Below are 23,968 nucleotides of genomic sequence, written 5' to 3' on the forward strand. Positions count from 1 at the left end.
GTTGGTGCCTGGGCTTTTTATAATGTTCCTTTCCGTCCCTGTTCACTGGCTCAATGCAAGAAATTTAAAACATGGTCTGTGCACAAAAATGAAATGTGCTGTCCAGTGTTTGATTCCTGCTGCAAAGGGGATTCATAGCTCCAGCATCGAAGTCATTGTAATGGTCCCACTTGTATCATATCAGACTTTTGTTCCATAGAAACGCCGTGAAAGAGAGATGCAGCAGCAGATGGAAAGTCGAGATGAGGAGACTCTGGAGCTAAAGGAGACCTATAGCTCACTGCAGCAGGAAGTGGACATTAAGACCAAAAAGCTAAAGAAGGTATGTGGCCTACACCTGGGAAAGGGGATTGCACTGTAATGGATTTGAAGCTGGGTAGGAGGTTTAGCTGGGTGGGATCAGCAGGAACTTGAAGGGTTGGACCTTGGGAATTTCCTGGGCTTCCCTTTTGTAACCTATTCAGTCGTACAACGTTTCAGTTAAAATCCATTTTCAAAAAGAAATGGACATGCTTAGTTGTCCTCCACTCTGGTCCTCAAACTATATCCTCTGAATGCCTAGTGGTACTTTTTGGTGACCAATTCTTACTCCCTCACCTTATACTTTACCTTTTTCTTATCTTTCCCATCCCCCTTTGTGTCTTCTTCTGTGTCCTCCACTCAGCTGTTTTCCAAGCTGCAAGCTGTTAAGGCAGAAATTCACGACCTGCAAGAGGAACACATTAAAGAACGCCAAGAACTGGAGCAGACGCAGAATGAGCTGACGCGTGAACTGAAACTCAAGTGAGTGTCTGCTCCACAGATGCTTTGGTCAGCTCATGGGATCTGGGGGAGTTTCTTTCAGGATGGTGTATTACTGTTCTGTATTTTGTTGTTGAAGAGCAGTGGCCTGGCAGACATGAAAAGCATTTCAGGGATGATCACAAATTAAAGGGAATTCTCTCCTGCCAGGTTCAGTGTAGGGGAGTGGGAGTTTGGCTTGGAGTGTATGGTTTGGTAGTCTATAATCGGTGTAGTGCTTCCTCGGTTATTCGCAAGCTGCAATAGACTGCTGAATGTTATGACCTGACTTGGCACTTTTCTGTTTTTTGCCTTCAGGCATCTGATTATTGAGAACTTCATTCCTTTGGAGGAGAAGAACAAGATTACAAACAGGTCTTTCTTTGATGAAGAAGGGGACCAGTGGAAACTGCACCCTATAACCCGGCTCGAGTAAGTAAACTGCCTTATCACAATACAATGTGGTCCCAATGCACAACCCTCAGTGAAATTCATGCATGGCTTCAGTTAACCTCCAGTTACTGAACAGTCCCTCTATCGCTCATGCTTCGTAACTCATCGAGCACTGGCCTACACTTGGCAAGGTAAAGCGTAAACCCTGTAAATTAATCTGTGGTGTTTTTGCTTCTGCCCACCCTAAACTTCATAACATGCCCAGTAAAAGATGCACACCCGTATGGTTATGATTCACATTGCTTGTTTTTAGTGAGTTAAATATTTCCCACATTGCCCCTAAAGCACATCACAATTGAGGGGGAAAGGAGCAATTAAGCAAGTCTGTGTTCCAGTGAAAAATGTTTTGAGTCTACTCACTTACATGCTGCCTGAACTGGAACACTTCAAATGCAGCTTCCTGTGCCTCAATTTCTTCTTTGCATATTAACTGATCCTAAATTGTTTATACGAGAGTCCAGATTACGTAAACCTTCACTGATACAAAAAGCAGAGCGCACACCCATTTGCAATGCTTTAGCTTGCGTTATGCAGAATGGAGCAAAAGGATTTTGATCCAATTAATGTTACAGATGGATTTGTGCACCAAGTTAAATATAAAGAAAATCGTTTTTTGTACTAGGTTTGCTGCTTGGCTTAAGAAAAGGTTAAAATGTTGTCCTAATACTGTGATATATTTCATGATTGAAGTGTTGCTCAAATAGAAATGTTTATGCAGCAGCGTAACTGAAAAAAGTAGTTTTTAGGCTTATGATCTTAGGAGGATGACTAATACTCTTATTTTAGATTTATACTGCATTGTGTGGTGGACGCACCCAGAGAATTCCTTATTTTAAGCTCCTCTGACTCTACAGACCTGTGAACAAACTCAATGTTACTGTTCTATATTTAATAGGCAAACTGTTTTCACATGAGGTCCGTTAGTGGGTGCCACCTCTTACACTGGCTGTTAGTCTACATCTATTTTTTTTTTTTTTAAATGTATTTATTGGTTTTAACGGAATAACAAAAACAAGTATACATCAATTAAGTATCAGGCAAATAATCGAAAAGTAACGTAACCCTCCCACCCCCCCAACTCAAGACCAAGTAAACAATATTGTCCCATTACGGTCGGCCAGATTGATGGCTAGGATGGTCCGATCCATCCGAGGCATCGTCAGAGTTATTAGGATGCAGAAGTGGCTCAGTCAAGGCCACCCAACGATGTAGTTCTCCGCTGGAGTCTAGCCTTTGTTCAAGGATTGCCGTTTCCCACGCTCCAGTCTCTGCCGTTATCCATTTAGTCAGGTCCCCCCACCACAATGCCTCATGCGGGGCCCTAGGGCTCTTCCATCCCATGGCTATGCGCCTCTTCGCAGTTATGTAGATCAAGTCTTTGAGCTTGTTCAGAGGTTTGTTTTTGTGGTTGCGTTTGTATCTGCCCAGGATGCATACAGCGGGGGAGTTCACCTCTAGCTCGATGTCTGCGTCCGCCACCCTCCCCTGAACCTGTGTCCAGAAGTGGCGTATCTCCGGGCAGCCCCAGAACATATGCGTCATACCCGCCTTCGGCTCCCTGCATTTGGGGCACAGCTGGACCTCGGCTCCCCTGAAATTAGATATAGCCTCTGGAGTTAGGTAGGATCTGTTAGTAATGTATAGTTGGATGAGCTGTAAACGGGCATTCCTGGAGACTTTTTTATGATAATGGGTTATTTTCTCCCATACGGCATCCGTGAAGTCTAAGCCTAGTTCGATTTCCCATTTTGCTCTACATTTAAGCTCGGTGTTGGTCGTGCCCAGGAGCAGGGTTTCGTACAATCGCGAGGTTTCATGTCCGCCCTCGGCTGTGTTCAATAATGCTTCTATGACCGTATTTTCCGTCATGGGGGTGGTGGCCTCCGGCCATCTAACCCTAATGGCGTGTGTCACTGCCCCGTGGAGCAAAAATTGGCCAGCGGGTAATCCCGTAGCTTCAGTAAGGTCAGGAAAGGGCATGATCTCTTCGTCCCGCATTAGATCTCCCAGGGTGGCCACTCCGTGAGGCTCCCACTGGGTGCGCGATTCGTGAAAGCCCCATGGCTGATGAGCCATAATTGCTGCTATAGGGATTTGAGGTGAGAAAGGATCGGCTGGCCCCACAGTTTTGCACGCTCTGTTCCAGAGTTTTATTCCAAGTCTAATTAAGTATGGAAGGGGCTGCGTGAATCTGCCCTGTGCCCACAATAGGTCCCTCAGGAGGAGGTCGGGTAATGCAGGTTGGAGGAGCCTAGTGTCCGAGGTGGTCTCATCGGCCATCCATCGCATCACATGCCTCAGCTGGCTCGCCAGATAGTACAATTCGAAATTAGGGACCTTAACTCCTCCCCTCTCGTAAGGTCTCTGGAGTGTGTCCAGCGCCACCCTGTGTCTGCCCTCCTGCCAAAGGAACCGTCTGCATAGTTTGTTTATGTTTTTAAAGAAGGAGGGGGGGATATTGTAGGGAACGTTTGTAAAGTTATACAGTAGGCGGGGGAGAGCAACCATTTTAAGTAGACCGGCCCTACCGGCCATCGAAAGCGGAAGCTTACCCCAGAATTCCATGGATTTTTCTAGAGCATCTTTGGCTCTCACCGTGTTAAGTGTATGTTCCGTGAATGGGTCCCGGTGTATGGTGATTCCCAGATATTTAAAGGAGGTCGCTTGCCACTCCAGATCCAGGGCGGGGAGGGAAGGACCATTCTTGTGTAGGGCGGCTAGAGGGTAAAGGCAGGACTTCTCTTTGTTAATACGAATACCCGTATATCTACTGAATCCGTCCAGTGTTTCTAGGATGTAGGGCAGGAGGTGTTCGGGGTTATGTAAGAACAATAGCGTATCGTCCGCATACATAGAGACGAGGTGGGTCTTTCCGTCAATTACAATACCCCCATCTCCGTATTCCTGCCTGAGGTACGTGGCTACGGGTTGTTAGTCTACATCTATATGCAGATTCTCAAATAGAATAGAACTTCTGCAGCATTGGAACTTTCATAGATTCACATGCTGTGAATAGTTCTTGTCATCAAGCTGGATATTCCCAGTTACTTTGAATTTTGTACTTTTCCTCTGGAATAACTTTTGACACCTTGAGTGTCCCACCCACATCGTTGTGGGTGCTTTTGGCCCCTACCAATGGGACGTAGAGTGTGTAACCTCACCTCAGAAAATACCATTTTCAATAAAAAAGTAAATCCGGAACAGACAACCCTTTGACTGCGTCAACAACCAATATGGACTGCATTGGATCCAAAAACTCCCTATTCAGAGCCTGTGGTACGTGCGGCCTAAAGGCATATAGACTGTATCTACTGCCTATACCCTAATCACTCCTCAGAAGCATGCAGAATCTGTCAGGGTTTCTCTCAGAAAACACTGAAGGACCGAAAACGTTGCCTAATTTTCTGGCTAGACTGGGTGTACCCGGCATTAGAGGCCAGCTCGTAAAGGAGTGTGAGAGCTGCCACTCCCTCTGGAAAGCAGTTGCCATCGAGCCATAAATCCAGGTCGGAGGAACAACCTATGAAAAAACACAAAACACAGCCAACACAAGGTGAGACGTAATCGACGAGCTATGAACAGGCAGCCAAGCAACCCCTTCTCAAAAGAAACCGTTAAGCCACAAAGGGTTGCGGTCCGTGAGTAAACAGTCATTGGAAAGTCCGTCAACGACGACCGAAACGGGACCATCATCGTCCAAGTCCCATACAAGCAAGGTGTCACACCCGGCAACAAAGTCAACCTCCCATTAGTCATCGAGAACAACCTCACCAAGGAAAAGCAAACGTAATGACAAATCGTCCACGAAGACTCCATCTTTGTCGGTGAAAAAGAAACACTGCTCATTGTCGCAGTCCCAATCTCCTAGAGAGGGGCATAGATCCTCTCCTGATGCCAACATATGCACTAATAAACCCAGTCTCTATTATCTCTGCAAGTACTTTCAACTTTGCAAAGTCTATTGGGGCAACTCAACGCTAGGCTGTTACCGCCTTAACCACAGGTGATCCCTCAACACAGGGGAGACCAAATAGCGCCAAGTCACCAGGCCCAAATGGTTCAAGGAAGAGATCCGGAGCATTTGTCCCAAGACCACGCCAGATGCCTGCGTTCAGCGCACAGGTCTCAAGCTCCACCTAGGCCTCCTTCACATAGAAGTCCACTATTAGGCGAACAAGAGGAAGGGGAGCTAGTGGACACATACCAGGACACTGATCCAAGCGACACAAGCTCCTCCACCACATCTGACTCCCCTCGCCAAGATGATACCTGGGATACAGATGATGCAGACCAAGAAACGCAAGGTAGTCCAGCGCAGCCTTCCCCACTAGACGACATTGGTGCTTTACACGCCATGCTCTCAAAGGGGTACCAAGAATTTTGTGGATATGGATAAAAGCTGAAAAGCTGTTTGCTATACCCATTTTGCATCATGTGTGGCAAGAGGAATTGCGAGCCCTGACGCACCTTTTTACTGAACCTGCAGTAAAAGGAAGACTGGACAAAAAGTTAAAGGCACCGGACAGCCCTCCCCTGGAGTCAGTGGTGTCAGCGGCAACTAGTCGCAAAGCACGTTCGCAGCACAAATGCACCATACCCCCGGAAAACAAAGGCAGACAAATTGATGCTTTCGACAAAAAGGTACTCGCCATCGGGGCAACAACAGTTGAAGCGGCCAACGTCCTGGCCATAGTGGCCTACTATGGCCACGAAATGTGGCACCGGCTAGCTCCCGTCATAGAGCATTTGCCCAAACAGCAACGAAAGGAGGCCATAACAATTGTATGTGAGAGCGAGGCGGCCTCGGACCATAGTATAAATATCTCAGTGGTTTAAGCAGATTGGTAATGGGGTGGTCCTGAGAAGGCACGGGTGGTTATGCTGCACCGACTGTAGGCAGGAGGTGCAACATAAGGTCGTGGACATGCAATTTGAGGGCAAAAAAGTTTTTTGTAACAAAATCGACCAGGCTCTTAAGGCCATGAAGGCGGACTCCGATACTGTGCGATCTCTGATGGCCTTGCAAGGCAGAAGGTCTTTTCGTGCCTTTCATGGAGGTTGTCTTCAACAGGAGACTCCAAACGCTACGCAAGATCCGGCTATTACACCCAGGGATATAAAAGGAACTACAGGTCATCCCAACGCACCAGGGACTACTGCCAACCGCAACGCAAACACTGCTCAGCCACCACACAACTGCCCCAAAGATGCACCAGTTGGAGGAAATGTGGTGCTTCACACAATCAATAACAAAGGACAGATGGGTGCCAGATGCAATCCAACACTGCCATCTGTTGGAATTCCAGCGCAAACGGACACCCTTGCCTCCCCTAACTGTGTCACATCCACACTGTCGAATCCTTCAGCAAGATGTGCATCAAATGTTAGCAAAAAGGATTCCCCCGCACTCGATGGGAAAAGGAGTTATACACAAGATACTTTGTAGTGAAAAAAGCCAGACAAAAGTGACGTCCGATCCTAGACTTAAGAAAAGTAAACAAACATCAAGAAGAAAATAATGCAAAATGGTCACGCTACAAGACGTCATAAAGGCGGTACAGCCTCAAGAACATCTAGCGGTGTTGGACTTAAGACGCCTACTTATACCTACCAGACACTAACAGTATCTCAGATTCAAAGTCAGGGAAAGGCTTTACCAATTCAGAGTCCTCACGTCCGGCCTAAAATCAGCCCCCAGGAATTTCACCAAATGCCTAGCTCCAGTGGTAGCTGTCCTCAGAAAGCAGGGCCACCACGTCTACCTATATATAGACGACTGGTTGGTCAGGGGCCCAATCACCAAGAAACAGCAGCTTCACTAACGCAGACGGAGACTACTCCAACAATTAGGTTTTACTATCATTTACACCAAATCCTGTCTAGTGCCATCCAAAAGTCTGATGTGCACATTTCTTCACTGCACAAAGCCTAGCCCAACCCTCAACCGACAGAGTGCACAGGTTGATGGCTTTGGCATGCTTATTCACCACAAACAACCAACTAACTCCTGGTGCGTGGATTCATGGCGCTGCTGGGAACCAATGTCGTCCTGCATTCCGCTAATACCCAATTGCAGACTGCACGTGCGACCGGTACAGCAGTTTCTGGCAACCAGATGGTAGCAAACCCAAGGTTCCTGAGGAAACAAAATAACCATCACTCCTGCACTCTAAAGATCACTGAAATGGTGGACAGTGCGCAACAACATCTCGAAAGGGATGCCACTGGTGGAACCGAACCTCCAACTCACGATCGTGAACAATGCCTCCTTGGCAGGGTGGGGCGCCCACTTGGGCCAACACCAGATCAAAGGCCTATGGACTCCGGAAGAATCCACCCTGCACAGAAATGTCCTGGAGCTACGAGTAGACCATTGGGCCCGAAAATATTTCCTTCTGCTGTTCCAAAACTCAGTAGTGCGGATCCTCAGAGACAATACCACCACAATGCTTTGTCTGCGTAAGCAGGGAGGAACAAGATCAATCACTCTGTCCCAGGAAGTTCAAACCATCTGGACTGGCCATTCGCAACATTGCTCTGCAAGCATTCCACCTGATGGGGATTCACAACCAGCAGGTAGATACCTTCAGCAGGTACACGGCACAATCCCACGAGTGGCATCTCCACAGCAACCAAATAAACCAGATCATCGCAAGGGTGGGGCCAACCTCTGCGGGTCCTCTTCGCCACAATGTCCAACAAACCATGCAAAAAATGTGCAAGCAAGTTTTCGCACCCAAGTTTGCAGGGAGACTCGTTCTCATTCCCTTGGACCAACGTCTTCGCATATGCGTTCCCGCCAATTCCTCTAATCAGGAAGACAATCCAGATGATCCGCAGATGCCCTTGCAAAATAATTCTGGTGGCACCATACTGGCCCAGACAAACCTGGTTCTCTGACCTCCTCCAGCTACCGGCAGACAGTCCAATCCTTCTGGGATCCCACGCCTATCTCCTGTTGCAGAACAACGGTGCAATCCTGCATCACGACCCACGCTCCCTCAAGCTGACAGCGTGGCTCCTGATCACGCTGAATTCGGCCACCTAGACATCCCGCAGGAATGCCAGCGCATACTGGCGGCAGCTAGGGCCCCTTCCACAAACAGCTTGTACAACCAAAAGTGGATAAGGTTCTGCACATGGTGTTTGCAGCAATCCCATCCTTCAACCACAAGTTTCTTCCTTATTTGCTGGAGCTGGCAAAGGAAGGTCTTGCTATCTCCTCCATAAAGTTACACCTGGCAGCAATCTCCAGGTTCATCAGAAGAAGAGGGAAACCTCCTCTCTACCGCGACAGACTGCTCAAGCATTTCATGAAGTGGCGTTTTTGTGCTTTTCCACCAAAGAAAAGAATACCACTGGTGTGGAGCCTAAATCTGGTCCTAGCCGGCCTCATGAAGCCCACCTTTTAACCACTCTTCGGTGCACATCAGGTTTGTGACCTGGAACTACCGGCATTGGTGGTAGACCCTCTATACCAGAGATTTGCAAAGGACAAAGTAATCCTTGCCACCAATCCCCACTTTATCATGAAAGTGCCATCTGAAGGACACAAGAATGCTACTATCACATTACCTACATTCTTCCAGAAGTCCAGCTCCCCAGCAGAGAGAGCATTGCACTCCCCGGACGTAAAAAGTTGTTAAAATACTACATGGACCAGACAAAATCCTCCAGAGCAGCAAGACGGCTCTTTATCGCTTTCAGACCCTCGAACAAAGGGAACGCCATCACAGAGCAGGATATCGCAAGGTGGATATCCTCGGCGATCCTTCTGCCACACAAAGGCCAATAGGCCACTGCAGACTATAGCCAAGGCACATTCTACAAGAGCCACAGCTGCTTTGGCAGCTCTCTGGTCGGGAGTGCTCATCAAAGAATATTTGCCTGTCAGCAACATGGGCAGTGCCCCACACATTCACTAGACACTAATGCCTGCAGCAACAGCACGTGAAAGACATGCAAATGGGACGGGCAGTCCTTCAACTGCTGTTCCAGTAAGGTAAGCCCTGCAGCTTCTGGGGCTTGTTTGTAGCTTTGTATGTATACTTCTGGCATGGGCATAGAATGCACAGGTTTTCAATTCTTTGTTTGCCTGGTTTTTCTCCTCCAGTCATGTATACTGCTATAAAATCTATTCACAGCATGTGAATCTATGGAAGATCCAATGCTGGAGAAGGGAGTGGTTGCTAACCTGTAACTCCATTTCTCCAGCGTTGGTATCTTTCATAGATTCACAATGGCCCTCCGGCCTTCTCCTCCAGGCAAACCTCAACAGGGGGGTTATCCTTCAGCTTGAGTAGTTAAAATCTAAGGGGAAGCTGCTGGGGCGGAGCTACACACTCGACGTCCTGTTAGTAGGGACCAAAAGCACCCACAACCATGTGGGAGGGACATGCAAAGTGTCCCAGGTTTCTCCATAGGTAAAGTACTAAATTGGAAGCACTGACTGGAAATATTCACAGCATGTGAATCTATGAAAGATACCAATGCTGGAGAAAATGTTACAGGTAAACTACTCCCATCTTTTCTATCCAATTATTTCACTCCAGCAGGAAAAAACTTGACAGCAATTAGGTTTCAAGACACAATTTGCAAGATAGAAAAATGTGTATTTTCCTCAAATGTGGCCAAAACATGAATTCCGCACCCATTATAAAAGGGATATTCTCTTCATGCAAGAAACCACGTTCCATCTTCACAAAAGTGGACAGTTAATTTAAGGCATTTCTGTATGGTGTGATTTGTTACTCCCTACCCGCCCAACCCACCCGTACCCCCACCTCAATGTTTGTATGCGGTCAGATTTATATTGGAAATATCTAGAACCCATTTGTAAGCTGCCCTACAAAAGTCGTTCGCATTTTTAGAAAACGTGGGATGTCTGTTCTGTGATGGAGCAGCCCTAACACTTTGTCAGTACATTATGCATATAGTTTTGGCACAATGGTCTATATAATTTTACAAAGGACTGATATCCGGTTCTCTGAGTCTTGATCCGTGGAAGCTGCTGAACCCCACAGTCCCTCAAGTGTCCGGTCAACTACTGATAGATAACAGCAGAAATCCCAACACCTCTGGGGGAAAGGGGAAGTGGAGAAATAACAAACAGATTTTAGTCTTCTTCTAACTGGAAGTTCGAGAATCTGCAGAGGATGAAAAAAGAATAACAAGGTGTTAATCTAATCACAAATATTGACCTCGTCCCAACCAAATCATTGATTAATACCCGTTTGCCTCTTAGAGCTGAGAGGCAATATCTTGACACCAATATTAAAGTCTCTGAAACGTTTGCTTTTTCTGAGAAGTCTTTGTAGAAGGGAGTTTTAACCTATAACTTTCTAATTTACCAGAAAATCTTCTGCCAGTCTGAAGTTATATAACTCCTTGCTTGGGAATTAATGCTGTTCACTTTCACTGGCTGACCACCATTTTTAGAACAGAAGTTAAAAAAGGAAATCTTTATCCTTGGCTCATTAGAGTCTGTAAAATTCCTTGCTGTTTTAAACATGGCTTGATAAACAAAATCTGTCTTGCACTGACTCTTTGTTTTCTGTTGTGCGCAAATGTAATCTTGAATTATCTAAATGTTGATGCGTGTTCTTAAACCACCTGCATTTGATCTACAGTTTCTAACTGGCACTAGTGGATAGTGTCCCAAGTTCGTTTTTGAACTGAAAGTGCAGGTGCAGAGCATGACTGCTGTGAGTAGTGCAGAAGCAGCAACTACTCTCCACCAGGCATTGCATGCGCAAAGTACGAAAACGAAACTCTGATCAACAGCCGTATGCGCACTTGGAAAAAGTTATGGCTGGTTTTCAAAGTGAGCGTGAATCCTGCGCAACAATCTCCTCAAGTGACAAGCTGAGACACACACGTTTACACACTTTGACACACACCCACACTTTGACACACACCCACACTTTGACACACACCCACACTTACTTTATGGAATTACGAAAAGCTATACATAAGTCATGCGCATTAGAAGCGCTGTAGACCAACACTACCCCGTTTTTTTTTTTGCAGGACTCCGGTGGAAAGATAATTGGACTCACGCCGAGGGAATGCAGTTTATAAGTTTAACCGTTTTTTAACATGACGCGCTGTTTCTTTCTTCTTTCCTTTAAGTGATCAGTTTGAAATGAACATGACTTCCTAGCAATACACTAAAATACCTAAACTGACCAACTTTATGAATATTTTCATGTGGTTCATTGAAGTCCAGTCTCATAACAGGTTGTTTTTCTCTGAGGATGAAACTTTTAAAATAAGTCAGCACAGCGCTCCCACCAGTCATACCGCTTGTCTTGTCCCACGAAGACAGCCACTCTTTTTTGATTTTACCGATTACCTGTCACAGCACCAACTTTAAAACCACCTGGCCTCCTTATAGCGAAACACAAAAGCATAGGACCTTCCTCCTTGAGGATGAAAGATGAAAGGCAGTTGGGAAAGTCAGTTTCCCACCAGTGTCTCAAAAACAAGCCAATCGGAGGAATTCTGATCTCCCGAACCAATCAGCAGCCTTGAGCATCTCCGTCATGATGGATTGGGGAACCCTCATTCTGAGATACATAGTTAAGGACCCATTCCAAAATGGATGAACCTCAAAACCAAAAGACCATTAATTCCCTTAACTATCATATGTACATGACCCCAGACCCGACAACTGAAACACTGCTGGGAATGTTGTTGCCACATGCAAGGGAGGATCTTGCACAAGACCCTGTGAATGTCTGAGACATTGCCTCTTGAAAATTTAGCCCAACCAGAGATTAGGCTGTGTAGTCCAGGAGTAACCAACTGTCAGGGTCAGGGTCAGTAGAAGGAGTGCAGGATATTCAGGTGTGTAAAGATGCATACGTTGGAAGATGCTTTAATTTGGTGGGCTGACAGGAAAGAAAGGACTGTATACGTTGTTCCTTCACTATGTATTCAGAGATCTGGGCTTTTTTGTTTCGCAAGATGGATGATTGGGATCCTACACAGATCAAGATGAAGGACCCTGCTGTCTCCCACTGTCTCCCACAGACCCCAAAGCCAAACTCTACACTCCCAGCCCTAAATGACAGCCCCTCTGCCCCAAACAGCCACAACACAACCCAATCATTTTTTTAGAAGGCACCGGTACTAAAGTATCAGAATGATGCTGCAACCCTGCAGGGGGTTCTTCGCGATGAAACAAGAAGCCAAGAAAAAAAAAGTCCTTGAAAGTGAGGCACCTTGGCTTAAAGTGGGTGCGGGGCTGTATGAAAGAGAAGAGCAGCTTGCTGGCAATGAAATCAAGGCTCTCTGGTAGATGTCTCTGCACTGTATCGCGCCACAGCTAAATGATGGACTCTAGGCAAAAACATCAATGCTTTATTTATCCAGTTAATAAAGGCTCTCCTTCCCAGGGTAGGAAACGGGCTGTCTGGGATTATATGCACAAGGCGTGCACTGCTCCCTACAAGGGGTCTCCTGCAACAGGAAGGTACCACCTCACCCATTCACTGCTGTTTACAATACAAAAGAGGAAGGATCAGTAAGGCAGCTTTTTTGCAGAAAGCAGGGCTGACTGAATTGTGCTAAGTTGGTAGGTCTGAGCAAGAACGTTGGACATATGTGCTTGTGTAGTATTGGTAAAGCAGGCTTTGCAGTAGACCACATGTCTGTGTTACAGTATTTGCAACGTAGGTCACATATGCATTTGTTATCAGCCTTGGCAAGGATGTGTGATACATGATTATCGTAATCTAGTTTCTCTTGTTTTTAAGTTACCTTTTACTGCCTTGCAGTATGACATTGATCTCTGCTCTTTTTATTGATGTAATTCTTCGTCAGGTATTGGTTGACTCTGCCTCTGGTCCCAAAACCCTCGCCTTTTAAGCAGATTTCTACCATTCATGCCCAGCCTAGGCTGTCAATCACACAGCAGGGTGACTGTCCTGAAAGGACAGCCAGCCAGCCAATCAGGACTAGTTGTATTCAGGCGTTCCAAGAGACAAAGGACAGGGGAGTTTCGGGACACTCCCTCACATCCTGTCCTTCCAGACACACTGGAGCCAGAGGCGGGCTTCAGGGCTGAAGCCCGCCAAAGTCAAGAAAAAGGGCTCAAACATGTCGGAGTTCACAGAGTAAAACCCAAGAAAGACCTCACAAACAGAACATGGTGAAAAAAGAAGACTGGGGCCATTTTGACAAAATGGTCACCCATGGGTGCTGTACTGCAGCTGAGGGTTTAGCACAATGGTAGGAAAAACTAAACCACTGCCACCAGCCATTTAAAGTAGTGAGGGTAACATAAAAATGTTACATGAGAGAGTAGGATAAGGGGCTACTAGGTAACCCCCCAGCACTCCACATAAGATGGTGTGTGCTGGACCTACAAATAGAAAAGTTAAATAAAGTTAATTTCACTTTACTATTCTTGTGAACTGTAGTTCACCTAAGAAAAGTTATTTAAACCTCATGAGAAATCTTAAGGATTTCTCTGTGACAATGCACTGAAGGTGCTGTGTCACCAACAAAAAGCAGATGCCTATGGAGTCTGTCAGGTTCCACAAATAGTGAAAACACAAAATCCAAATCAGGTAAAAAGACATGAGAGAATGAGAAAGGTCTCACTCACTCCATGGTTAAAATTAAACCGTCCTAAGTCCAGCAAAAGAGCTGGGGGTCTCTATGGGTGAAGGGAATTAGCACAAAACTGAGAATTCTCCCTAACACTCGCTCATCACAAAATATCTTTCAATTCAACCCACAGTTTGTTGTTCCCAGGTATTTTACTTGAGTTAACACTAGTAGTGGGGCACTGCCCAAATGCCAGCTCTTTCATGTTGTATTCTGTTCAAATGACATGGTGGAATGTATCTTCAAAACATCTGCCACTGAGTATTGCTGCACAGTGTCCTACCTTTGTGGTATCAAATATGATTTGGCTACCAACTTAAGCCAGGTTTTCTTTGCCAAGTCAAATTGCTTTATTCGACAAATTCATACAGCACAGATCACACAAAATAAATTATTCATAACTGATGTGATAAAAACAACTTAAGTTCAATAAATACATTGTATATAAAAAGACTTAAACAGTTAAAAAGATTATCCAAACAGCTTGATTCCTATTTACTATTGCTGCTTCCATATATATAGTTCAACAATATATTAAGATAATTTTTATTTTGCTAGCATCAGAGAGAACATTTTTCCCCAACTGTCCATGCCCTGTGAATGAATTTGGACACTAACAACGGTGGAGAGCACGGGGCGTGGCTTGGACAGCCATGGAATAGGCTGCAAGCCCTGTGTGCTCCGTGATCCGTCATTTAGATCCGCCTGATATTTAATTTGCCTCGAACAGCAGAACACATTAAAATGTGTCGGAAGGTGCCAGGCGGAGCGTGGGCGTGTGAGCGGCTCATGGAAGACTAGAAGAACTGCCAGCCAGACACATTGTATCCTCGAGGGCAGCCGCGAACGAAAACACCAAGATGGCGGCGACCCCGACGAACAAAGGGATCCTGCAGGACATGGCTCGGTAGGAACTCGCTGGCTCCCTGATACAGTTGCAGCTTCACGCGGCGGCCGCTGACGAATAAACAGACATTTGCAGTGGCTCCCGGCTGCTGATAGCGGGCCTCCTCTGCCGGTGCGGTCTTTGATAGCGCTGGAGCGGAGGTGCTCATCGGGTGCGTGTGCCGGAGCCCGAGACCCCGATCATAGGGGCTGCGCGCATCGAGCACGGGGCCTGAGGTGGACAGCAGCGGCTGTCCCAGTGCTGTAGGGGGCTGCCGCTGCACGAGGATACCTGAAGTGGGCACTGCGCCCCGGGGGCACCGGAGCGTGATCCCCATCAGGCCTCCCTCCGCAGTGTAGCGAAGCAGTTTGCACCATGCACAAAGCCAAGACACAGTGCTGGGTGCTGCGGGGAGCGTTGGCAGGCCCCATGCCACAGTGTACCCAGGCACTGCGAACCAGGGAGGTCCTGCATTGTAAAAGATCCACAGCAAAGCCCCACATGAGAGATCCTGCTGGCTATAAGGGATTGGAGGCAATTTGGGAGTGTGGAGCGCCGCGGTACCTCCGGGGGTGGAGATTGAAAGCAAAGGGTATCAACAGGTGGCTGAGACATGTGAGTGCCTGACACATTATTAACAGGACATACCCCAATCTTGCGAAAACCTACATGCAACTTGGCAGGCCTATGCAAATGAGGTGAGAAGCAATGTTGTGTTCTGTGTGACTCCTTGGAACACGCTGATGGCGCAAGGTTAATTGGATGCAGTAGCGGATCGTGGGAGAAGACAGCCCATTTGAACATATTGCTGAGTGCTATATCGTAGCGCCGTCCGCTGTAGCTAGCACCCTAGCGATCAGAAGACCCGAGCACGATACTACGGCATTGCAGTGTGGGAACCTGATACGAAAGTGGACTGAGCGATGTCTGTGAAGGGACTGAGAGACAAATCCAAACAAACTACAATGGAGGTCTTTGCGAAAACACAGCGGACCCCTACGACGGCGGCGCAGAGCACGGGTGGCGCTGCGGAAGGAGACAACCGTTAAGTCCTAGCGGCCATAACGGATTTGAGCACCAAATGGGGCACAGCAATGGCAGACTTACGGACAGCCCTGGAGAACAAAATCGACGCTGTGGGAATCGAAGTTACCCTGCTGCGCCAAGATGTCCGAGCGCTGGCGGAGAGGACAAGCGGCCTGGAAAGCGCAGTTAAAATTAACACGGATGTCAGCACTAACAATGCAAAGGAGGTCCACGTGCTAAAACAGCAGGTCGCCAACCTCGAAAATCGAGTGGAAGAAGCGGAGGGAAGGGCAAGAAGGAACAACATACGTGTGGTCGGCCTGCCGAGGGGGAGGAAGGCCAGGACCCCATGGACTATGTGGAGAAAATGATCCTCCAGGGGATAGGAGCAGAGAAACTCTCGCAGGGGTTTACAGTTGAGCGTGCACATCGTGCCTTGGCGAGAAAAACACGACCTGGGGCCCCGCCGAGGCCGATAATCACAAGGATCCTAAACTATTAAGACAGGGAGAAGATCCTGGAGTATTTTCGTAAGGGCGGAACAATTGAGAAAGCATCCACTAACATCACAGTGTACCCGGAATACACAATGCTGGTGCAGAGGCAAAGGTACAGCTACGTGGCCATCAAGAGGAGGCTGCGGGCAGCGGGCATCAAATATATGCTTCTCTACCTGGCGAAGCTAAAGGTGCTGCACAAGAGCAAGGCTTTTTTTTTCGACACTCCGGAGGAGGCGGCGGCGTCGTGGCTGGACCTGCAGGGTTGCCCAGAACAGGAGGCTGATCGAGATCGTCTCGAGCAAAATAAGTGAGGAGTCAGGGTCGTGGACATTAAAGTGAAAAGTGGGAAGGTGGACTTGTTATGTGAACACGGGATAGTAGATTGTTGTTTTTGTAGCCTTTGGACTTTGTGTTCTGGCTGGACTGAATATAGAGAATCAGCTGTATGCTGGAGTTGAATAACATTAATATCGTGCGTATTAGTAGGAGCAAAGGGATGGAAGCAACCTACCCCCCTAGAATTAGTAGTTAAGTAGCCATTAGGGCGACTTTACCCTGCTGAGCCCTGAGTATAGATTTGCTAGGCAGGGCTAGATGTGGGGGTGCCTGAGATGCAGAGATGGAGCTGGGCAATGGTTTGGGGGGGGGGTGTTGGGTGGGGAGGAGGGAGGGAGAGAGGAGGGGAATTTTGTGGTGTACATAGTTTTGGGGAGTTTTAGTTTGTACATGAGCCTACAGGGAAATGTCGAACAAACCGATGGCATCGGGTAATCTCAGAATTGTGACCTGGAACGTGCGGGGCCTCAATGGTTATCTAAAACGTAATAAGGTAATGATGTACCTAAAGAGAATGCGGATTGACATAGCTCTGCTATAGGAAACCCACCTCACTAAGGAGAAGTTGGAAGTGGCCAGGAGAAAATGGAGGGGTAACTTGATAGGGGCCCACATACTCAGCATATGCAGGACCCCTGGATAATAGAGGTTAACATCATTAATTTGTATGCCCCTAACCTTGATACAGCGGCATATTTCAGGTCCCTATATATTGGAATTGGCCCCCCTGGTGGGTGGCGCGATGGTATGGGGGGGGTGGACTTGAATTGCACTTTGAACCCCAGGATAGACAGGTCAGATGACAAATCAGAAAAGTCGGCGCCAGAAGCTAAAGCGCTTAGGACTCTGTTGATGGACCTTGTCCTAGAGGATGTTTGGAGAAGGCTACACCCAAAGGATAGGCAGTATTCGCATTATGCAGCACCACATGACCTGCATACGAGGCTGGATTATGTGTTTGCTGCCGCCGAGATAGTGGGAGAAATGGTGGGGGCAGAATTCAAGGCCCGGGTACTATCCAACCATTCGACTTTGGTCGTAGAACGGCGGCATCAAACCCCCAGGGCGCGGATCCTGACATGGAAGCTCTGAACTGAAGCTCTACAGGATGCGGAATTCCGAGAGGATTTGAGGGAGGCCATCGAGGAATATTAACACGGGCAGTGTACGCTCTGTGGGAACAGTGTGGGAGGCATTTAAGGTGGTGGTGGTGCGGGGAGTAGCTATATCAAAATCCAAAGGGCTCCAGGGGGTATTGAACGGGAACTGCAAGAAACAGAGAAAGAGCTGGAGGGCCTGACAAAAAGTGAGGGGAACAGCGGCAAGATAAAGGATTTACAGTTAGCTTGTAGTGAACTCTGGGATAGATTATGCAAATTAAACTATAAGAAATACACAGAGACGCTACATGCAGGGGGGATAACGCGGGTAGATTATTGGCTTGGTTATACAAAAATGAAAACCCCGCTCGGGGATCAGGGAGGTCGGGGAAGTGGATGGTTGAATCTGTAATACCCAGGAAGGGGTAAACGAGGAGTTCCTCAAGTATTACAGACGATTATATGAGGACACAGGAGAGGATATGAGTCATGAAATACAGGAAACAATTGAGGATATAGGGCTGCACACCTTAGATGATCCAGACCGCGCAGATCTTGATGCGCCCATCACCTCGGATGAACTGGAGGCGGTGATCCAGCACCTGCCTACATGTAAAGCGCCCGGGTCGGATGGGTTACGCAGTGAGTTTTATAAAACGTACAAGCAGGCACTACTTCAGCCGCTGATGGCCATGTTTAATGAAGCCTACGAGCAGGGGGAACTGCCGGCGTCCCTCCATGAGGCAGTGATCATCCCGCTCCTAAAACCGGGTAAGCTGGATGTGGAATGTGGATCCTATAGGCCCTTGTTCATGCTCAATCAGGACAGCAAAATACTCACGGCAGTGCTGGCCAACAGGCTAAAGAGGGTAATCGGCAAGTTGATACACCCAGACCAAACCGGTTATGTCCCCGGTAGAAATATCACAGACAACCACAGGAGGCTGCACCATATCATTGACCAGACCGAGGGACACTTGGGCGAGTTGGCTATCGTGTCGCTGGACGCGGTTAAAGCTTTTGATTCAGTGCGGTGGCCATGGTTGAAAGCGACCCTGAAAGGTTACGGAATGGGACCAGGATACACTAGATGGGCCCAGATGCTATACAGCTCCCCGATCGCAAGAGTTAAAACCGGAACCACAATTTCAAATAAATGGCAACTCAGCAGGGGGGACCAGACAGGGATGCCCCTGGTCACCCATGTTATACATCCTGGCATTGGAGCCGCTGGCAATATGCCTGCGGCAACAATAACGCTGAGGTGGGGATCCGTACGACAGGGGGCGCACACCTGATATCGCTGTATGCGGACGATATGCTCCTCTACTTGCTCTACCCGGAGGAGAACCTGCAATATGTGTTGGAGGTGATGGATCGTTATGCCACCCTCTCGGGCATATTGGTGAACCCCGGGAAGTCTAGTCTGTTCCCCTTGGGAAGGTATAAGCGTGCCCCATTGGAGAGGTTGCCCAACCTGCAGGTATCCTGGCAGACTGTGACATTCAAGTATCTGGGGCGTTAACGTTTCCCATAGGATAGAGAGAGAACACAAACAGAATACAGAGAAAGCGATTGAGGGAGTTAAAAATAGCATGGCGTTCTGGTCTAGATTACCCCTAGCCATGATGGGGAGAGCAGCTCTGCTGAAGATGGTGGTCTTGCCCAGACTGTACCTGATCCCTAGACACTTATTTGAGAGACTTCATGGCATGAGCAGGGACTTCATATGGGGCAACTCCAGGAACACGGTGGCCCTGTGGAAACTACAGAACACATGTGATAAGGGGGGCATAAACTTGCCGAATTTTGAACTGTATTACTGGGCGGGACAGTTGTTTTATGTGGCTCGGTGGTTGTCAGCAGAGGACTCAGCAGAAGCTAGGCTTTTGCAAGGTGAACCAACTCATATTTTTTAAGAGAGACGGTGTGGCTGCAGAAAACTAAAATGGCGAGGAGGGGAAGACTATTGAAGTTGGGCTGGGAGGTCTGGCGCAGGACATGGAGAACGGTGGTTGACCCAGACCCGCTTTCCCTGCAGGTCCCGTTGGCGGTGCTATGCGGGGATGACTCCCAATTATTTGAAGCGGTCCGTATATACTGGGAGCCGGTTGGCTTAGCCACCCTCGGAGATGTATGGCAGGAAGGGGAGGCACTGGGATTCCAGAGATTGCAGGAGGAAACGGGGGTGCACAGAGGCCAATACATTACTTACACCAGGCTCATGAAACGGGTGAGGGGGAGGTGGCCAGAGACGGTGCTAATGGAAGAACCTGATGCCACCCTAGAAATGATGTATGATGTCTCAGAGGGGGGCATGAAATATCTAGGATATATGAGCTCCTGAGAGCAGAGGCAGGGAAGGAGCTGCTCCAACTGAGGCATGACGGAGGAGGAGGAGGAGGAGGAGGAGGAGGAGGAAGAGGAAGAGGAGGAGGAGGAGGTGGGAGAACCCATGACAGAGGGACAGTGAGATAGAGCTCAAAGGTACCATTAAAAAGGTGTCCCAGAATGCGAGACTCCAGCAGATCCAGCTGTATGTCACCCATAGAGCTTATTTGACTCCCAGAAGAATAGCCAGGTTTGGAGGCTCGGCGATACAGAAATGCCCCAGGTGCGGGGAGGAGGAGGCGGGGTTGTTGCACATGTTTTGGGCCTGCCCTGAGGTGTACAGATTCTGGGAAGAAATAAAGGCAAAGATGGCTGGTGGGGGAGTGGGGCTTGACATAGGGTCCGTCTGGGCATGTATGCTTGGGATTTTCCCCAGGCCACGTCATTTAAAGCATGTCAGTAAGATGAAGGACCAGGCCTGTATTTTGGCTAAGCGCAGAATTTGGATGTGTTGGAAAGCGGTCCACAGGCCCAGAGTGGAGATATGGTGGGCAGACCTCCTGAGATGGGCGGAAGCAGAAACTGCGGTATGGTTCGAAGCTGTCACCAGGGGGGGAGAGGAGGAAGTGGGCCCCCTGTTAGCCTGGAGGCAACTGGTCACCTCAATGGCAAACCCCCACCAGGTCAATCATGAAACAGAAGACTCAGATGAGTCGGCAAATACTGAGATTCCTGAAAATGCTCATGCAGATGATGCGGATGAGACGGCTTGAGTTGGGGGGGAGTGAGAGGGGAGGACGGAGAATAACACTGTATAATGTGATGCTTTGTTTCTGACTACGAACGTCCTAAAACTTAATGTTTGGTGTGTTTGTTAAAAATAATAAATTGTTTTTTAAAAAAAGAAACGGTGGAGAGCATAGCTTTCACAATTTACACAGAGCCATAGTATTAACAATAGATTGTGTACAATATTCTCTGAACAGCTGTCTAAGGTAAAAGCTTCTGAGCTTGGTATACCCTACACAAAGGAACAAAAAATGTTCAATGGTTTCCCAGCCATTGTTATAGACCGGGCAGGGATGGGGTTCAAGCATATTACAGGCATAAAGTAATTTTGCTAACGGAAGCGTTTCCAAGCAGAATCTAATATATAAAGATTGTGTAAAGGGGGGGCTTAATTAAGTGCAAGTACTTCTTATCCAAATTCTGCTTTGCTTCCTGAATAAGTACAAGTAAGGGATGATTGGTTACAACATGCTGCAAGTCTTTCTTGTGTTGGTATGTTGCCCTTTTTAGTAAGGCTTTTGTGTTCATGGTCATATGCGGTGGGTTCGTCCGGATACCTGAGTCCCATAGTATTTAAAATTGATTTAATATGAATACGCCACAGTAGCTTTATACCGCCTTCTTGAGCTAATAAATACTGAGCTGCTTCTCTATATTTTCCCAGACATAGCAAGGACCACAACCTCAGCCAGTACAATGTAGATTTAATCGCAACTTCATCTGTAATACAGTTTAAATGTGTTTCTATATGTCGCATTATGTTTGAGGTACTTTTAGTTAAAGCCAATAGTCTTTCTTTAAAATGTTAGTTTATAGCTAGTTTAGAGGTATTCGCACTACCCCATAACTCAGCACTGTACGCTGCTGCAATCTTGTCCTGGAGATTATAGCCGAGCAGATGATAATGCTCCATTGTTCTCATTGGCAAAGTTTACGTTCGCAATTAGAAGTTCTATCTAAGGATAGGGATGACTTTACAATTTGATCAATCCATCTACTGTAGCCCATGAATCTAATCCCTAAATCATACCTGGAGACCTAGTCAATACTCAAGCTGCAAAAACAGCTTCACTGGTTTCTTAGGTTTAGAAAGATCCACTGGTGTTTTTGATATCAAAACTGTGTCGTCTGTGAATAATCTATTTTATTGAACTTTTGTATGTCTAATAACAAAGGAATCTTATCCGGATGTAATTGGTTGCATCAGCTTGGAGTAAAATGATCAGGCCAATCAGCCTATTCATAAATATGGAAAAATGTGTTTGGAAAGGACATGGCCTTGTCCCACGCCCATCTGAATCTCTATTCGTGCAGTACTAGCCCCCATCACATTCCAGTGAACTACAGCTGTATTCTTGCAGTAGAGACTCTGAATCACCTCCATGAGACAATTGGGCATACCCACATCATTACTCCCCACAGCTTTGCTCTTGGAACGGCATTGAAAGATCTCTTTAGGTCTGAGGTTATAACATTCTTAAAGCTGTATATTTTTGGACCAATAAAGTCTAAAAGACTGATCAATGGCGTTTAGACCTGGTTAGAAGCCAGCTTGAAAATGGTTTATCACATGCCTCTCCTCCATCCAATCAGTCAAATGTCACAGCACAACCATTTGCAAAGATCCTACCAGCTGCTTTTAACATTGAGATTGGCCTATAGTTGGCAGGATATTTGTATACATGGTTACCACATTGGTCCAGGAGGATGGCATCAAAAAGACAGAAGAGGACTAGAGTCCAAATATCTAGTTCAGCTTTAAATAGATCAACTGTACCATATTGGGGTCCAGGCACCTTTCCACGTCTTTGACTCAGTAATGCCCTTCTAACTTCTTCCATCGTAAAATTCAGTGCTGAATCGTCATTGCGTTGATTCATGATCGCAAGTTTATCCCTTGGTGAGAGTACTCCCAGATATGGCTGTCTATACTCCACATTTATCTGTGAAAAGTGACTGTACCAAATACTTATTCCCATCTTCACTTCTCATTAAAACTAAAACCCAAAATCCAGAGCTGTCCTTTTTTAAATTTTTTTTTATTTTAACAGGTTCTGTTATTTAATTTCTCTTCATCAAAGGCATTTTTTAGTCATCAGATTTGTATAGTCCTTCCATAACTTATATTGGTCCTATTCCGTCAGAACCCGTTAGCTCAGATAGCAGAGCATTTTTGTCAGCACGGCATTCCTTCTTTTACCACTTTGTCTTTTTAACAGTCCTAGATTGTACTCTTTTTCCTATTGCTAGCACCAGATGGTTAATGCTTTTTGCCATTATTTCATAGGTCTGGATTCCGACTGTCATCTTGACTGTCACTGCCTAGTATCAGCTCAAGGGATGTTTAAATAAATGGTGCTCGATATGTGGGGTAATCTAGAGCTCTCCTCGATTTCTGCCCATTTAAACGAACTTTTGGAATGACCAATGTTAGGTTTTACCAAAGTTGCTGTCTGTGACAGAACTTGGGAAAGCCCACCTTGAGTGACTAGGGTTACACTTATTGGATTTGGTCTGAACTACCTAAAAGTATGGTAGCAATAGACAAGCAGCCAGGCTTAGTCTAAGGAGCGAGGAGAGCTGTAGTAGGAGCACAGAACTCGGAGCACACGTTCATTCAAGAAAACACTATTAAACTGTAGAGCTATATAAAAAGTAGATATTTCTTTTATACACCAAGGCACACTATTGTAGTTCAGTTAAGTAGTACAACATATATTTACAGTATAAGAACACTTGCAATATTCTCAGGATAGATAAACCTTAAATTTCCACAGGTAAATATGTTTAGAATAGCTTTTAGGACTCAAAACCAACTTGCAACGATGGAATCCGTTACATATCTCATGGATGGGGCGTATGGCCTTCATCAAAATGGTGACTCTTCCACATTTTATTTACTATTTTCAGGCTCTGCCTGTGTCCCTTCCCGGGAAATTTCTTAAGCCACTTAATCATCTATTATCTACATTCATTGGGCGTAATAAGAGACCGTGGGTGGCCCTGCAAACTTTAATGGCTCAGAGGTATATGAGAGAATGGCGGTTCCCGTTTTTATTGGGCGACCCAAATGTGGGTGTTTTAAATTTTGGCTGTCGGTGGGGGGGGGGGGGCGGGGGTTGGGGTGGTAGGGGGTGGGGTGAGGAGGGGGA

At 46.9% G+C, this 23,968-nt stretch overlaps 1 protein-coding gene across 2 annotated transcripts in view; it reads left to right on the forward strand.

Annotated features, from left to right (window-relative positions):
* KIF3B (kinesin family member 3B) overlaps nucleotides 1-23,968 on the forward strand; it is a 373,294-nt gene that overhangs the window by 163,059 nt on the left and 186,267 nt on the right. For both annotated transcript variants that reach the window (XM_069651014.1, XM_069651015.1), the window contains exons 4-6: nucleotides 200-322; nucleotides 665-783; nucleotides 1,099-1,212. In XM_069651014.1, coding sequence (XP_069507115.1) covers nucleotides 200-322; nucleotides 665-783; nucleotides 1,099-1,212 — 356 coding nt within the window. The remainder of the gene's footprint in view (nucleotides 1-199; nucleotides 323-664; nucleotides 784-1,098; nucleotides 1,213-23,968) is intronic.

Source organism: Ambystoma mexicanum, chromosome 3p (assembly GCF_040938575.1).
Source record: "Ambystoma mexicanum isolate Mex_15411 chromosome 3p, UKY_AmexF1_1, whole genome shotgun sequence".
In the NCBI taxonomy this organism is placed as follows: Eukaryota; Metazoa; Chordata; class Amphibia; order Caudata; family Ambystomatidae; genus Ambystoma; species Ambystoma mexicanum.